Source organism: Marmota monax, unplaced genomic scaffold, assembly GCF_021218885.2.
Source record: "Marmota monax isolate L192 unplaced genomic scaffold, Marmota_monax_Labrador192_F-V1.1 WCK01_AAM20220418_F8-fsc00111, whole genome shotgun sequence".
In the NCBI taxonomy this organism is placed as follows: domain Eukaryota; kingdom Metazoa; phylum Chordata; class Mammalia; order Rodentia; family Sciuridae; genus Marmota; species Marmota monax.
This window is the reverse complement of record NW_026695067.1, coordinates 797966-815915: the sequence shown is the minus strand read 5'-3', so window position 1 is coordinate 815915 and position 17950 is coordinate 797966. Positions and strand designations below refer to the sequence as shown.

General features: G+C 53.1%; 1 protein-coding gene across 1 annotated transcript in view; it reads right to left on the bottom strand.

Moving 5' to 3' along the window:
• The window catches only part of Adamts7 (ADAM metallopeptidase with thrombospondin type 1 motif 7), a 45955-nt gene that overhangs the window by 7766 nt on the left and 20239 nt on the right, over positions 1-17950 (bottom strand). Inside the window, exons 7-18 of the mRNA XM_046427848.2 lie at positions 17395-17544; positions 16061-16204; positions 7454-7598; positions 6705-6797; positions 6170-6315; positions 4798-4967; positions 4345-4478; positions 3354-3474; positions 1883-2127; positions 1432-1573; positions 839-965; positions 232-445 (exon numbers count right to left, since the gene is read on the bottom strand). Of these exons, the coding sequence (XP_046283804.1) occupies positions 232-445; positions 839-965; positions 1432-1573; positions 1883-2127; positions 3354-3474; positions 4345-4478; positions 4798-4967; positions 6170-6315; positions 6705-6797; positions 7454-7598; positions 16061-16204; positions 17395-17544 (1831 nt within the window). The remainder of the gene's footprint in view (positions 1-231; positions 446-838; positions 966-1431; positions 1574-1882; positions 2128-3353; positions 3475-4344; positions 4479-4797; positions 4968-6169; positions 6316-6704; positions 6798-7453; positions 7599-16060; positions 16205-17394; positions 17545-17950) is intronic.

Below are 17950 nucleotides of genomic sequence, written 5' to 3'. Positions count from 1 at the left end.
GAGATCTCAGCCAGCCCTCTCTGGCCCTACCCAGCTCAAGACAATGGTTTGTGGCCATAGTTTGTCAGAGGCACCCTGATCCCTCAGGTTTTGGGGGTACAGGCTGTACCCTATAATGCCCAGGCTCCCTCCCACCCAAGTTACCAGGCAATAAGTGACCCCAGGCAGGCCATCTGTAGCCAAAGGCCAATGGAGGACCTACAGTGGGCCCCCTCCCATCCTCCTGCTCACCTGAGACCAGTGCCCCACAGCCCAGGTGGCAGGACAGGGCACATGGTGGTTGCATGAGGTTACTGCAGGGGGCCGGGGAAGATGTTCACAGGCAGAAGGTTCCAGAGCCCTCTGTTCATCCAGCCCCACGCTGCGAAGGCAGAGCACAGCCCTGCGGGAGAGGCCTTGAGGCCCACAGGAGTGGGAGCAGAGTTGCCACTCCCCTACCCACCACCTGTTGAGGGGTACACAGTTGCATCAGTGTGGCATCAAAGAGATGGCATCAGGCTTGTGAGCAGGGAGGCCCCAGCTAGGCTTCTAAGCCCTTAGGGTCCAGCAAGGATCAGGTCTGAGTTCAGAGGAAGAGTTCCTGGAACTCCCAAGCCCAGATGGGTGCCCAGCCCTCTTCACTCCTGCTACCCTCCTCCACAGGACCTGAGCAAGGCCAGGAGCTTGAGGAATGGGCAGGGATGTCTAGACCTTGTACCCCAGGTCCAAGCTGGGATCAGGCTTCAGCCTTGAAAATAAGCCATGGCCCACCCCCACCCCCTTCCTAGGGTTTCAGGGCTCCCTGATGTAGGAGTCTGTAGCAGGACCAGAACACCTGGGGAGGGGGCACTAGGCTCACCTAGCAGGGCAGAGCTCCTCATTGCACTTCCTTTGGCGGTCATCAGGCCGACTCAGGGGGTCACAGTGTCCCTCATCCACAAGTCCTGCTTGACTCTCCATGCAGTACACACTCTGCCTCTGCACACCTGGGAGCCACAGGGGTTCAGCCTGTGCCTGGCACCCAGCGTGCCCCAGCCTAAGCTGCCCTGCTCCCAAAAACAGTCACACCCTCTAGGCCACAAACCTCCCAGAACAAGGGCTTGCTGCCCATGTCAGGAGGAAAGCAGGACTCTGTCACCTCCTTCTCACTGTCCTCCAGAACTTCAACCTCAGCCCCTCCCCTGAAATCCGCCCCCAAGACGCCCTTGGGGAGGCAGCAGAACGTGAAGTTTAGTGGGCTGGGTGCCCAGCCCCACTGCTTCCTAGACCAGAGGCCTTGGGCAGCTCAAGCAGCCTCTCTGATCCTCAGTGCTCTCATCTGTGATTGCCTTCAAGTCCTGGGGTGAGGATCATATGTGGCCACATGTGTGCAGACAGCCTGTGCCTGGCACATCCTAAGACTACAGTGAGGGCCAGCCTCTGGGCCACAGCTGTGTCTGCCTCTGTTCTCACCTGAGCCACAGGTGACTGTGCACTTGCTCCAGGGCCCATAGTGCCAGGAGAACTCAGGCGGCAGCACCTCACTCTGGTCATAGGCCTCCCTGTGGATGGTGTACTCATAGCGCACCCCGGGGTTGCTTTCCTGGAACAGTAGCTAGAGCAGGCAGATGGGGGCCCTGTGAGCATCAGGACCTGCCACCAGAATAAGCGTCCTACGGGAGCTCATCCCAGCTACCTCTGTGAACTGGGGTTACACCAGGGGTCCATTTTAGAGATGGCGAAACTGAGGTAGAGGCTCTAGCAGTTGGGCCTCTGTGACAGCCAGGGTGTTGTCCTGGAGGAGTAAGCCAGGCTCTGTGACAGCCCATGGCTTACTCCTCCAGGACAACACCCTGCCATGGGAGGCCGAGCCCTGGGGACCCCCACCTTGGCTCCCCCTGCCTGGGTCTTGGGAGGCAGGCACCTGGATCCAGACAGGCTCACTGGTGGGACCTGGGGATGTGAGGTTCTCCCGGTTGCCCATGCGAGCATATGTGAAGGTGGTGCCTGCCACCTCGTAGTCCCCATTCCACTGGATGGTCCAGCCACCGTTGAGGAAGTACTTATCCGGGTCCTCGCTCCGCAGGGCCAGGAAGTTGGCAGCCTCGGCCACCTCCTCGATGAGGATCTCACGAGCACCAGCCGGGATCAGCCCCACATCCACGTAGCCTGTTGGCCAGGGGTTGTGCATGGGTTGTGCCTGGGTAGGAGGGCTGGCTGCCCCCAACCTCCCTCCACTTGCCCCTGCTGCTGCTAAAGATTCTACCATTAGCTTCAGATTCTGAGTTCTAAAAGACTGGGTCACCAAAGCCTCACAGAGGTCTGCAAATCCTGCTCCCATGGCCCATGGCCCATGACCTGGGAACCTAAACTGGTCTCATTGTCACAAGGCTGGTTCTAGCTTTGACAATTGGGGCCTACATGATCTAAAGCACCAGAATGCCTGGTCCTTCCTCATGGTACATCCTCCTCATCCCTACACAGCTTGCATTTGTCCTTTTCGTTAAGGAACATCCCCTCAGGACACAGCACTGCTCCAAGCACTGTGCCCGTGCATACACAAGGGTAACAACCCTATAACACAGGTACTACTGTTATCTCCACTTTGCATATGAGGAAACTGAGGCACGGGGGGGGGTTCGGTAGCTTCCACAAGGGTCTTATGGGATGTGATCAGGCTCCAGTCTGTGCTATAATCAACCAGCTACAGTCTCTGGGATGAAATCTAAGATGCTTGGCCTGGCATTCAAGGACCCAGAGGCAGCCACCTCACTCCAGGTTCTAGACAGGGCATGCATTTTCTTGCCTCTGGGCTTTGACATGAGGCTTCCTCTAATTGGGATGCCTCTCCCCATCTCCTCTGAGTCCTTTAGCATTCAACTCAATTCTACTTCTGAATAGGAAGGCTTCTCTGATGTCCCCAGACCAAGACCTTCCTCTTCAGTGCCCTCTCAGCCCACTGGGCATTGCTACACTACAGCTGTCCCAGTGAAGGTCTAACACCCTGTCAGGCTGTGAGCTCTCCACCTCAGTGTGGCCCTCAGCCATCACCTGGCACACAGCCAGCACTTAAGCAGTATGTGCAAAACAGACCCCAGGGTGAGGGCTGGTGGAGCTGGACGGCCTTTCAATCTTCATAAAAGAGCAAACTTATGAAAGGACAGAGGGCTACACACAAGCCTGACTGGCCCTGCCTGAGGTCCCTGGGACAGGACACTTCCCCATGAGGAAAGATATGGACACCTGGGCCAGGGACCCTGACTCCTGCAAGGATCCTGCTCCAGGCAGGCTTGCCACCTCTAGTCTGGGTGGGGACCACAGAAGCCCCAAGGATGAGGAAGAGGCCACCAGGTTAAGAACAAACCCCCTCCCCCAACAGCAGTCCCAACCCATACCCAGTCCCTCAGCCTCCTCGAAGGTCCCGCTCACGGTGTGACAGGTGGAGCCGTTGCCATGGCACACACCACAGCGGTCCTCCACAGCACCCGAGTCAATCTCGAAGTCACAGCCCACATTCTGCAACACATGAGAGAGGAGGCCCCTTGTGTTGGGCTGTCAGCCCTCTCTGGTCTCCATCCCCATGGTTCTTCCAGGGTTGAGAGGAGAGAGCTTGGTAGGGGTCAGGAGTCCTTGCTCTGGGCCCTGGCCCACCACAGTTGTGCTGTCTGAGCCTGCACAAACCTCTTCCTGAGCCTTTGTTTCCCAGATGTGGGGAGATCAACCTATCCCTCAAAGGCATATTGTGAGCATGCATGAGCCAAGAGACAGGAAAAGTCATAAAAGGGTGCAGGAAGACAGAGAAGCTGGTACACCATGGGCTCCTGACCAGTGTGCACAGGGATTTTCCAGAAACAGGATTCACTGTCAAAGGCACTAGTTTAGCACCTCCCTATTGGTCCACCTCTGATGCCCACCTGCTTAGAGGGCAAAAAGCCGGGATAAGAAGGTGGCTGGGAACATAAGCAGGGAGGAATGGCCACCATGGTTACTAGAAATAAAAACAGGAATTGTTACCAAAGACTAATGGCTAACTTTGCCAGTGCAGAGTCCTGAATGGCACAGGTACCACCTTGTTAACCTTTCCTATTGTAGAGGCCACAATTGCCTGGGCTCATCCAGCCAGGAGCAGGGGAGCTTCTGCCTAGGCTCTGTGCCATGCAGGCATGCCAGGACAGTGGTGGGCAGCCAGCGGGGATGAGGTGGGAAGGTGGCAGTGCAGAGGCTGGGAGTGCGAGGTCATTAGGGGGCAGAGGATGGATGCCCAATGGTATAGCCTGGGAAGAGTAGCCGGAGAGGGGCCAGGAAAGACCCAGAGAAGGACCTGGTGCCCGCCAGTGGGGCTGGGGACAGGTGGTCCTGGGAGACCCTCTTGCTATCCAGGCACACCTTGCAGATGCCGTTGATGCAGAGGTCACGGCTGGCCTTGCCCTGGTAGCAGGGAGTGCCATCAACCACAGCGTCCCGCAGCTTCTCAGCAAAGTACTCGTTCGAGGGCCGGCAATGCAGTTCACAGGGGTTCACTGGGGGCCCAAGTAGAGGACTCATCAGGAACAGCCAAGGCAGGTGTTATGGAGGCCACCAGAAAGACCCCTCTGCAACACACATCAGTGGCAGGCCAGGGGCTCTGAGCAGCACCAACATGCTAGAGGCTCCGGCTTGGCTGGCAGTTATCCGCACAGCTGCAGGCTGAGGAGCTAGGAGTGAGTGGCAGCCCCAAGGGAGGAGGAGATGAGGGATAAAGGTAACAACTGGGCCTCCTGTCTATATCAATGGGTAATCTTGGGCCCACGTGTCTCCAGCCCTTTGGACCTCAGTGTACCCACGGGCGGCAGGACTCACCGTCATTGATCACAGGCACCCATGTGTGCAGCTGGCCCTTGTAGAGCATAGCATCAAAGTGGCTGCACTGGATGTGGCGGAAGGAGGGGCGGCCGGGGGGACAGGCCTGAAGGTTGCAGAGCCGGAAGCGCTTCCGCTCACCCACACAGTACTTGCCCTTGTATTTGGGCCTATGGGGAGAGGCAGGGAAGGATCCACATGAGTACACCACCAGTGTCCGCTGTGGAGCTAGATCTGTAACCCCCAACTTCACCAACTGTCTTTGCTCACGCTGCTCTACCCTCTCGAGCTGATCACCCTCTGGCCCAGATACATGCTCCTGTTTGTAAGGAACTAAAGGAAGGTAGCAGCAAGAAACCTGGGTTCTGTCCCCAACCTGCTACGGACAGTGTTCAGCTATCCTCCAGGTTGCCTCAGAGGGCTGCTGAGAGGCTGGGACACACAGTGGACATGACTGACACCAGCCCATGAGGCCCAGCATGCAGACTTGCACCTGGTGGCAATATCCTGGGCTGGGTCAAAAGGAAGTCCCAGGAGCCCACCCAGCCAGAAGGCTGCCAGAGCACAGCACCTGAACCCCACCCCCATCTAGGCTAGGGTGACCAGCCCCACCTGGCTCAGCCAAGGCCAGGACATGGGAAGGAGTTACAGGCCACAGCCCTGGGCAGGCACAAACCTGGGGCTGGCTCTGACTCCCAGGTGACCCCACTGAAGAGGCTGATTCAGAGAAGCCAGCAGTCCCTTGGTGTGCTGGCCTCTGTGTCTCACTAAGTTTTCATATTGTCTCTGTTAGATGGAGAAACTGAGCCCGGGAGGGTGGTCACCCACCCAGGACACACAGCCATCCCTTCAGTGCTGCCCAATTCTTCCAGCTGCCCCGACCTCACTGCACACCCATGTCGTACCTCTGATGTCACTGAGCAGCACCTGCTGAGAACTTGCTAGTTCATCCCAGGGTCAAATGCCTTCCCTGTATTATCTGCCTTTACCCCTGCCAGCAACTTCATGAGGTAGACACTGTCATCACCCCATTATACAGCCAACGAAACAGGCCCAGAGAATGGTCAGGGAAGGCCCTTGTATGAGGGGTCAAGGGGATCTGAACCTGATCCTTTAAGGCCCAGGGTCTAAGCACTAACCACTGCCTTCTCCTGCTTCCTTCCAGCCATGCTGTGTGGCTTCTGATTTCTCCAGTTTCTAGGCCTCAGTGTTTCCTTCTCTGCAATGGTGTCACTCCCTGAAGTGATTCAAGGTAACTTAGAAGCTCTTAACTTGGCCAATACCGGAACAATAAATAGAGCTAGAGGCTCACTCCCTGAAATCTGCTGATTTTGCTCAGGTGCTTCAGTCCCACCCTGGGCCCAGTACTCACGTGGGCTGTGTGCACTGCCGCTCAGCGCTCTGCACACCCATGCCACAGCTCCGTGAGCAGACAGACCAGGCGCTCCAGCCGGACCAGCCACCATCCACAGCCTTGGGCCGGAAGCCCATGGGGACACACTCCCCATTGAGACACCACTACAGAGACACATGGAGGCAGAGCAACCCACCCCACCCGTCAGTCATCCTCACCCTAGTGAGAAGGAGGTGGGTGGGAAGATCTCAAAAGGCACAGAGAGATGGAAGGCATGAGAGAGGCCCTTACAGCCACCCACAACCCAGGCCCCATGGTGAAGCAGTAGGGAATAAAACAGAGCCCAGGGGTTGATTCTGAGCTGCAGATGCCTTGGAAAATCATCCAGACCTTCCCCGATACCTGTTTTGTAGATGGGAAAATGGGCCCGAAAGGGCTGGGGTCTGCTAAGGGCACAAGTGAGACTAAGTTAAGCCTGACGCCAAAGCACAGGCAGCAGGAGGTGGGCCTCCCCCCCAGCACGCCCCACAATAGGGCCAGCAGCTTCTCCTACCTTGTTTTCCCCACACCTGGTGCCGTCCACAGCTGCATCCAGCTTAGAGTGACAGGTGGTCCCCACAGAGCACCAGAGTGTGTGGCAGACATTCTGCAAGGAGGAGGCATGGGCCATATCCTCACCAGCTCCCCAGTGCCTTCACCCATGCTACCCCCTCAGGTCCCCAAGGGTCCCCTGGGCACCCCTTTGTAGAGCTGGTGTGTCATAGAGGTCTGCAGATGTGATAACCCCCAGAAGTGTCCTCTTGCTCCACCTTCCCCCATTCCCCCTCAACCATGAGGAGACATGGGGTCCCTATATGGAGACCTCCAGGCTCAAGTTTGCTGCTCAGAGCAGTCTCCAACTGTCTACACCACTCCCAGCCCCACCCACTCCTCTGAACAGATTCCCATTAGAAGTCACAGGGTCTCAGTCACATGCCTCTGGCTACAACTTCCTGCAATCTTACCCAGGACCCCCAAGTATAGTTTTGTTTGTCTCTCTTATGAGCCAGCTCCAGGGACACTGAGCAACTTACCCATGGTCCCACAGCTGGTAAATGGTTAACCCCAAATCCAGTCCTGGGTCTGTGGCCCACCTAACCCCAAGGCCTCTCTCACAAGTAGGTCACTTTATGTCTCACTGCACCAAATGGGGGCTGAGCCAGGCCAGGCAGGGTTTCTCCCAGGCTGGCATCTGCAGACTGGTGAGGGCTGTCCCCTAAGTCCTACTGCCATCCCCCATTCCCACACATGGCCCACACTCACATCCATGTCATCACAGAAAGCAGAGTAGGCCCCATATTGAAGACGGCACTGGTGGTTCACATCATAGAGGACACCAGGTGGCACTGAGGGGAAGTTGATGACATCATCGGCAGGAGGGTCGTCCAGGCACAGGCCCCACCCACGACTGTAGAGACAGAACAGGAAGATGAGGTGAGGGGTTACCTGTGCCATTAGAGAGGCCTCAGTGGGGCTGGAAGGGCAGGTGAGGTGGAAATTGGCATAGCAAACTTGTAGACCCTGTAGAAACACAACAGGCTCCCCATGTGGCTCAGCCGATCCCACAGTGATGGGCCTAGCACAACAGCCCTCCAGACCCCTGTCATCTCCCAGGGACTCCAGCCAGCTGAGATGCCCCCCACCCAAGGCCAGGCCTTGGCACAGCTATTGTCGCACTGCACTCCAGCTCTGCTGGTGCAGGCCCTCCTCCAGGTGTCGTACAGGTGCTCTTCCCTCAAAGGCCTGGATCTGCAAGCCGTTTGCATGGCCTGGTTCTGACTTCCTGCAGCCTCAGCCCCTGGCCCTGACCCTGGAGCCAGGCTGGACAAGGTCTGGAGAACATCACATCACAGTTGTCACAACAGAGGGCCTCTAAGGACCCCACCCCAGGCAAAGACCTAGGTCATCTGTGGAAGGTCAGGTCTAGGAAGTAGCCCTCCACCTCCTCTCTTTCTGAGAGAGAGCCCAGAAGCTGTCCTGCCACCTCCCCACTCCACCAGGACTGGCCTCCTTGCCTCTATTTCTCCCTATGGGCCTCTGCCTTCCTCCAGCCATTATTACCTGGCAGCGGAAGAGAGACTGGCGGACATGAGCAGGCACAGCCTATATATGTCAAGAACTCCAGCAGATATGGTCAGAAGGTGTGGCAGCCCAGACACACCACCAGCAGACAGGAGCACACTGAGGCACAGGGGCCCTGAGGAGGACATCCCAGGCCTGGCTCAGCTGCCTTTGCCTCTCCTCACTCTGTGTGTCCCTTGTGCACAACTAGATTGCCCCTAAGGGCCAGTGGCCATTCTGCTGCCTCAGCTGGGCCCTGGGCATGAATACACTGGCACAATAACCCCCCTTCTGGGCTCCCTGCTGTCCTGGAGGATCAGGAGGAAATGCCCCAGGGCCTTCTGGAGACAGCAGAAGCTAGGAGAAATGTGCCAGGCTATCAGGGATGGACTCAGGCAGCAAGGACTTGGATAGAGGCAATAGACAAGGCAGGGCCTGCAGGATGGGGGCCTTGGCCAGGCAGGAAGCAGGAGCAGAAACCTTCCAATTTTCCGGCCTGGGAGGCTAAGATGTCAGGTGTTAGGCTAGGGAGCCAAGATGAGCATAGAGTGCTAGTTGGGATGGGCAATGTCAGGGGTCACCAGACTAAGTGCAGAGGTGGTAGATCCTGGGGTCTGGCAGGGAGACAGGAGATACCTCAGGATATGGAGAGGCTGGCAGAAGATGACAGGATGGAGAAACAGGGCCATTGCCACCAATGAAGGTGTGGAGAGAGGCTTAGAGGGTGGCTGGAATACTGGAGTTCATTTTTCAGAGGTAGAGGCCAGGTAGCTGTGAGACCTGGTGTGGGTGGGTGGTCTATGTGGAGTCCTGGCTGGTGACAGGGCCCTGACCCACCTAGAGCTGCAGAGAACCCAGTGGTAAACCCTGATGAGGGCCCTGGGGGTGTTCCTGGAACCAATGGATTCCTCTAACATGGGCATGGCAAATGAGCTGCTGTTGGACACACCCTGTGCCCTGATGATGACTACGTGCCAGGCTGGCCCTGGGTACATGGCTTGTGCCCTCACAATGCCTTCTCAGAGCATCCTAGGCAGAAGGCCACTGTCCTTACACACACAGAGCTCAGAATGGTCTGTCACCTGCCCTGGGTCAAGGATCCAAAGCCCAAGCTGCCAGTACCCACTCACTGTACCCACTCACTGTGTTGCTCCCGAGATAGGGCTCCTCACAGATGACCCCTGAGCCCAGCCTCAAATACTTTACCCCAGAAACAAGTTCAAAACCATGCAGCTGAGGCCTGGCAGAGAGAAAGAAGTGTCCCCAAGGCTTGCTGTGGCTCAGAGCTCCCTGGGCCTGCATGCTGGGGCAGTGTCAGCTGCAGGGACTGGGGCCAGCCTGGCCCTGGGGCCCCTCTTTCCCTCTAGTATGCTGTGACAAATGGATGTGGACCAGGGAACTTATCTGACCCTGTGGGGCATGAGGCATCCCTCACAGGACTCACTTCCCAATTCAGGGCCACAGCCGGGCCTTGGGACTGTTTGGGGAGTCAGAAATCCGAGTTCTGCTTTCTGCCCAGCTGTGGATGCTGTGTGGACTTAGGCTCCCCTGTACCCTCTTTGGGCCTCACATCCTCATCTACAAGAAGCTAATCCCAAGCTACAGAAGAACAAATAGCAATGTCGACTTGGGAAAAGTTACAGGGATGGCCAGGAGCCGGCCCTTCCCTCCTCTGGCGGGCCCACTGCCAGGTTCCTCAACACTACGGACTCACACCCAGATCCCCACGCCCGTCAGCCCTTCCCCTCCAGGCCCCTCCTTGTGCTAATTATAGCCGGGCTAGCAGCCCCTGAACAGGGTCACAGCGGACAATAAGTGACTTCTGGAAGGAAGCCTCACTCTCACCTGAGATTGCCAAGAGCTGCCCACCACCTGTAGGACCTCCTGTGCATTCTCTCCCCTCACCATCCCCAGGTTCTGGTCACAAAACCACTGGACAGTGGGCATCATGGATGAAGTGAAGGGCCCACCCATGACTGGTCCTCTCTCTCCCTGCAGAAACCCTGGCTTTGAGGGCAGGGATGAACAGAGCCTCCTCTCACTGACCTCCAGTTCAAGTAGAGGCTTGTGAACACCATGACCTCTGTGCTGACATGTGGTGCCCATGGCTCCCATGGGCCTGCTACTGGTGACTAGAGCAACTACCTATTGACCCCAGGGTCCCTCAAAGTTCTTCTCAGCTCAAAATGACTCTTGGGGTTCCTCAGGTCAGCTGCTTTGGATTGGCTCCAAAAATCCCCCAGACCCACTGCCAGCCCCAGAATTATTCTTTTTTATTTTTTTCCAATATTTATTTTTCAGTTTTTGGCGGACACAACATCTTTGTTTGTATGTGGTGCTGAGGATCGAACCCGGGCCACACGCATGCCAGGCGAGCGCGCTACCGCTTGAGCCACATCCCCAGCCCCCCAGAAGATCCCTTCAGCACACCCCAGGCCCCCATGTCCCTGACCACAGCTGGGGCCCTGCCTTCTACCAAGAGCTTCCTCCTTCCTCATTGACTTTGACTTTTAGTGGGCAGCTCCAGGAGCCTTCTCAGAAATCTATCCCCGACCCCAGGAGAGGTGGGTATCCCCCTTTGCTTTCAGACTAGCCCCACAGGGCTGTCTGCCACAGCAATAATCACCTCAAATCATCATCTGTCTGCCTCCCCCAGATGGCGAGGGCCTGTGCATAGACACGAGTTCATCTCCTTCACCACTGTCCCCCCAGGGCTTTACATACATGGGTCTGTGGACACAGCAAGGGTGAGAGTCTGGATTCAGTTCTGTCTGGGTCTAAGTGGCCTGGTAAACAGATATCTGCAGAGAACCGGAGGATGTCGTCATCAAGTCCCACAGGGAGAGTGAATGGTCTGCATGTGCCTCTGAGAACGTCCCCAAGCCCTGCAAACACTGCTTGCCCTTGCATTTGGCACCTTTTATGAATCTCACTCATTTGGGTGGAGCCTGTCTCCTGTCCCACCCTCAGCAAAGAAACCCAAGGCTGGGAGCTGGGAAACAGATGCCACTGCCCGCTTTGGTGCTCACATCTTCCACTTTCTCCTCAGATACCCCTGCTGCCTTACACCCAGATGGGAAGGTGAAGATAGGAGCTGGCCGTGGGGAGCTGGCATTCTTCCTCTCCAGCACCCCCTACTCCGTGGAGCACGCAGCTCTGTCTTTCAGCCTCTGCCCTGCTCTTCCCAGTGTCAAGGCTCTGGCAGGGCCTGCTTGGCGCAGGCTCTCCTCCCACCCTCACCCCAGGCCCGGGGCCAAGTCCCTCATACATTCCAGCAACTGGATGGGGACAGAGACTTGCCTGTCTGTCCCAGAGCCAGGGTGCTGGGTGGCACCCTGGGTGGGGCAGCTGGGAACAAGCCTGAGGGGTATTTCAGAGGTGCCTACTATCCTGATTTCCAGCCGTTCTCTCATTCTCTGCTCTGCTCCGCAGGAGGGGACACCCTCCTCTCCATCCCCAGGCCATTTCCCTAGCTCAAGTCCATGTGATATACCACTTGGTAATAGGGAAAAAGTAATTATAGCTGTTACCACTATTGACTGTTGACCATGTGGTAGGCACTGTGCTAAACGCTACATGTGTTTTTTCATTTAATCTTGATAGCAAATGCATGACCCAGACACATCATTATCCCCATGTTTGAGGCTTAAAGGATACTGTAACTTGTCTGCTAACACGGGAGGAAGCCTGGGCCAGAGTCCAGGTTCTGAAACACCCAACTACATTTTTCTCTGCTTCCAATCCCACTCCTCATTCTAGTAGGCCCTCCTCCATGGGAAGCCAGCATCTGTGCTTCTACAGTCCTAATGGGTCTGGTCACATTCCTGCTGAAAACCCACAGTGGAGAGAGCCTTCTGGAGAAATGTGGCACATCAAGCAGGCAGATTTATCTCTGCCTCCTTCCAAAGTCCACAGTAACATTTGGAGAATAAACGAGACATAAATCTACACAGGCAGAGGATATGGGAGAAGTGATGATGGCAAGTAAAAGATGTCAACAAAATTCTGAAACCAGGAAGCACACGGTCAAGCAATGGCTAACTTGGTAGAGCAATGAGAGTGGCTGCAGGTGGTTGCAGGGAGAAACCACAGAGAAGCAACCCCTGGACAGCTCAGCACTTGGGGTCCCAGGGGCCAGTAGGACTAGAAATGGAAGCCCAGTTCAAAGTCTTTAAGAATTAATTGGACCTTTGTTCCCTCTCCACCCTTGGGTGACTAAGTGACTGTCACCAACTTGCCCCAGGGTCTGGGGTCACTCTCTGAAAAGGGTGAACTAGGAAGCTCTGGTCCAGGAATGCCAGACACAGATGAAGGTCCAATGCAGAGGGTCCTACAGGAAAAGGGGACAAGTCCACACCATGAAAGGTGAGACACCCCACAAGTCCCTTGCCTTTTTGGATGCCAGAATGCTGCTGCCAGACTTAACACTCTCCCAGGAAAATACTAGAAGATTCTTCTCTGGAGACACTAAATCACTGAGAAAAAAAAAAATGACCTTAGATACTGACACTTGAGGATTTCCCAAAGAGACAGTTCCATCTCAATCAATCTGTCATGAGTGACAGGAAAGAGACCTGGCCAAGTCCGCAGACCTCCCAACTGGTATCTCTGTCTCCTTCCATGTATGAAATACAGCCAACATGTTTAGAGAACACCTTTAACATGAAAGGAAGATGATTTTTTTTAAATAACCCAAAGAAAACAAAAGTATTTCAGGAAGAATAAGAAGAAAAAAGAAAATCCATGTTACTGTAATCACCTCAGAAAGATAAGATATTGTAATTGTGAAATAAGAACAGGATAATAAAAGGAATATTTAGTGAATATGAAAGTTCAGAGGGTTGGTAGAGTGCTTGTCTCGCATGTACAAGGCCCTGGGTTCAATCCCCAGCACTATGCACACAGTACCACACACAAAGAAAGAAAGAAAAAGAAAGTTCAGGAAATGAAAAGTACAATAGAAAAATATTTTTTAAAAAACTAACAAGGATTGTAAGTATTTTAATAGAAGAATAAATTGCTGCTTCCCAGAAAATAGAAAGATATCAGGGGGAAAGTTTAAAAATTAGGAAGTAAGAGAGAAAAGCTGAATATGAAGGATTCCAGAAAGAAAAAACAGAGGAAAGATGATTACCAAGTAAATAATACAAGAACATTTTCAATAACTAAAGGTCATGAGTTTCCAGATTAAAAGGGTCCACTAAGTGCCCAAAAATAAAAATAAACCAAGGCACATAGTTGTGAAATTTAAAATCATCAACAAAGAGAAAGCGACAGAGAACCCTAAAAGCTCCCAAACTTCCTGAAAGGTCACATTCAAAAGCTTGGGAATCAGAACGCTCCCCAAAGCAGAGCTGCAAATTAGAAGACAATGAGAAACACCTTCTACATGCTGAAGGAGAGTGACTTCTAACCTAGAAGCTGATATCCAATCAAATTATCAAACAGATGAGAGGGAAGAATAAAGACACTTTGAGATGGGCAAACCATTTACCTCTATGCACCCTTTTTCAGAAAGCTGCTTGAGAATGTGCTTCACCAAAACAAATATAAAATCAAAAGGTAACTTCTCCCACTCTCAAAAAGTAGTATGGGATCCAGGAAAAAGGAAAACTTTACATGGCAATTTTTAGGTCAGGCCTAAAAAAGCATTCAGTCTAGACTGGAAGACAGAGGGAAATTGGAGAGAAGGTCTAAGCAACAAGGGAACTTTTATCTGGTAGGGATTATCTTCTGGAAAACTTCACTCAGGCATTTTGTAGAACTATTAGAGGATGTGGAAAGCAAAGAAAATGAAGCAAAAAAGAAAAATTACTTGTTCTTAAAAAGAAATGTCATCTTGTTACAACACTTAGTTTAGAAAAAAAATTACATAGTTATTATTATGAAGGCACTTAACAAGGACTTAATCAAAATACGTTATCACTATAGTGGGATGGGGGGGGAGCAAATGTGTGTGCAGGAAATGATGCAAGAGGACGAAATCCCAACCCTCCAGATAATATCTTTAAAAAAATTGAGAAATATCAGTCTAGAAATGCTTTTTGGAAATATGAAAGTAAATTCAGAAAAAAAAGCTAGAAGAGTCAACACTGAAAGTGGTTGTTTAGAGAAAAACAGTGGGGTGGAGAGGGGTGGGCAGATGAGTTAAGGCTCCACTGTTGCCATCTTGAATTCTCAGTGTCTCTAAACTTGAGCTTTGTAAGCAAGATCATGCACAGGAGCATGTGCATGAACAGAGGAGACAGGCACAGTGTCTGCGTCCACCATTCCTTGCCATCCCATTTGCATAGAGCATTTGCTTTGCCCATGAGCACAGAATCCCAGGAGACCCACAATGTATAGAGGTTCTGTGAGCTGCAAAGCACAGACGCCAAGATGAGTTTGTTATGTCCAGGACTGAGAAAGGGGATCAACAGCCCCAGAGGCCACACTTTCCACATGAACCAGAACTTGCTTCCAATGTAGAAAGAAGTCAATGACAATCTTAAGAAACAGGAATAACAAGGAACCTGGTCATCCTTTCTTCCTTGGGTTAAGCGCCTTAGCCAATCACCACACTGTCAACTATGACACAGGATGACAGGAAAAGATGAGTTATTTTTCCTTTCGGGCTTTTTCCTCATCAGCAAGCTTGAGTATTGGGAGAATGTGCACAGATCAAAGAGGAAAATAACTCTGAAAATAACAAAATTAGTTTTGTGCCGCATATTCACTGCTCCAGTAAAATACACTCTTTGAAAGATGAACTGTGCAAATGTGTGGACATTGCATGTTAAATATTCTTTTCTTTTTTTAATTTTTTTTTTAGTTGTATTTGGACACAATACCTTTATTTTTATGTGGTGCTGAGGATCGAACCCTGGGCCTTGCACGTGCTAGGCAAGTGCTCTACCACAGAGCCACAACCCCAGCCCCTTAATTATTCTTATATATGCATTTAAAACTGGCACTAAGCCGATGTTCTGGCATCCTGTAATGCTAGTGGCTCAGGCGGCTGACTGAGGCAGGAGGATCACGAGTTCAAAGCCAGCCTCAGCAATTTAGCAAAGCCCTAAGAAACTCAGTGAGATCTTATTTCAAAATACAAAATAAAAAGGCTGGGGATGGGGCTCAGTGGTTAAGTGCCCCTGGGTTCAATCCCTGGTACCAAAATAAAATAAAATAAAATAAAACTGGCACTAGGGGCTGGGGATATAGCCCAGTGGGAGAGCACTTGCCTAGAATGTGCCAGACCCTGGGTCCAATCTCTAGTACCGCATGATCGCACTGCACAAAGTGAAGATAAATAGTAAAATTATGCTAAGAATTTAAGTTAAAAATGTTCCCTTATTTAGAATAACATTAAATAGGAAATACATAATATCTTTACGTATTAAGAAACCATGAAAGAAAGGAAAAAGCTTTCTATTCTGTTCCCTTCATGGCACTTTTCCTGATTCTCACTGAACTGAGTGGCCAGCCCTGCTCGCCCTCCAGCCTCTTCCCCCCTAGCAATGGCTGGCTAGCCTCACTCACTGTCTTGCTGTTCCCTGAAAACCACTGGGCCCCTCCGTGTCTGCAGTCCTGGCTGGCCTTCCTCTCGCAGGGGCTCCTTTCTCCTTCTGCCTATACATTTGTGAGCTCCTGCTCATCCTCCAGGATGCAATGTGGGCGTCCCTTCCAGCAGGACCTTGAGGACCCCCGGCCAACACCTCTCAGGTGCTCCTCCACACATCTCTTTACCCTGGCACTCTGCTGCCACTGCCCGCACCCCTTGCATTGCCTGCAACCTCATGAACAAGTGCCCAGGGCTGTGGAGGGACTTACTCGAGGAACCTGGTGATGTACTCGCGGCTGCAGCGAGACCAGGTGAGCGGAGCAGCGTCGTACAGGAGCTGTGGAGACATGATGAAAGGCTGTTTCCCAATGGGCTCGCAGTCATTGCCGTTTCCGTCATGCTGAATGCCAAAACTGTGTGAGAGCACAGGCCCCAGGGGCGGGTAAGCCCAGGGGCAGGAGGCCGCCAGGCCACCCCCCCACCCCCAGAGGCCTGCAAGGTGCACAGTCCTAGTTCCCAAGGCTGGCTCTGCCACTGAAGAGCTGTGCAACCTTGGGATAGCCACACCCCCTCTCTGCACTTCAGTTTCCTTAATGCAAAACATGGGTATGACAGTTAGTATCCCATATGGTCCTCTTCTAGGTGCACTAACCTGTGCCTGAAATGAGAGTGGGGGGCCTCAGAATGGCTCTGCTCCTGCCCCCAGAGCTGACTAACAATAGCCCTACAACTTTACTGGTGCCAAGAAGAGTCTAACAAAGGTCCTGCAACCTCCAGGTCCTCATCCCAAGGCTATGTATTTGCAATCTGAGCTACTGTATCACAAAAAGATCTCAACATCCTTGGGAAGGACACAAGAAAAATTCTAATTCCTGAGCACCTACTATATGTCAGGCACCATGCTAGGCACTTTCAGAGCACTATCTCACTCAGCCCTCATTATCACCCCCATAGGGGCTCAGAGAGACCAAGGAACAAGCCAGCATAACAGCCAGGAAATGGCAGAATTAGGGCAGAGGTTTCTTTCTACCACAGACAGTTTCAAGGCCCTGCAGGCAAGAATGTCACCCAGAAGATCTGAATGAATGACCCCAAAACTTCTGAATAACAAACTCTTATGGAGCTTGCCCCATGGCTTTCCAATCTTCCCCCAGAGGCCAGCATTCACCAGCTAAACAGCCCGGGCTCAGGTGGCTGAGGGCCTGGGCCACACAGAGACATGAGAGTCCCAGGCAAAGATGTCAGATAAAGGGAGTCTTGGACATTGCTGGATCCAACCCCTTTAGTCTATGGGGAGCTCACAGAGGCCAGGGTCACAGAGAAAGTAGAAATAGGGACAGAGTGGGGAAGAACAGCAAAACATGCAAGCACTAAGGGCAACGAGGAGGAACAGCCAACAGCCTATGATCTGGCCCTTCTCAACCCTCTTGAAATAAGACCAGCCTCAGATCAGTCCCAGGGATGCTGGGGCAGAGTCAGGGCTCCCACCCCAGACAGTTTCCATTCCCTGGGATTCTGGGATCCATGGGGGTAGGAGCCAGTGCTCCCAAGGTGGGAAAGCAGAGTTGGGTTTGTAGTGTGGCAGTGAGGGTAGGCATGGTACCTGTGTCCGAGCTCATGGGCCACGGTGAAGGCCAGAGGGAGGCCAGTGTCCTCATTGATGTTGCAGCTGCGGTGTGGCTGGCACATGCCTGCCACATGAGACAGGCCCAGGGTTTCACAGGGATGGTTCATGGCTGCACACAAGTCCTTCCTGCACAGAGAGAAGCAGCTTTTAAGCTCACCCGGTCCAGGGCTGAAGGAGGCTGAGGAAGGACCCATGCTAACCTGGACAGAGGAAGCCAGGATGCCCCTCCCACCACTCCAAAATATCAGGTCATCAGGCCAACATGGTGGCCACTTGGGATGGCCTCACTTAGTGAGGCCTTAAGCAACTCAGCAGGTGCCCTTGTGTACACACAATCCGCTGGACACCTATCTGGGTTTGGGAAGCAGATGTGTGCCTAGAACAGTTTTGGTGCTATTCCAGCAAGGGTGCTGACAGAAGTGGCCAGAGTCCAGCAGAGGGAAAATAACCACCTGGAGCTTAAAAACACTGTCCCTGAAAGGATTAGCAGATGCCAGAGGTTGGGGAGAGGAGCGAGGGAGGCAGCTGTGAC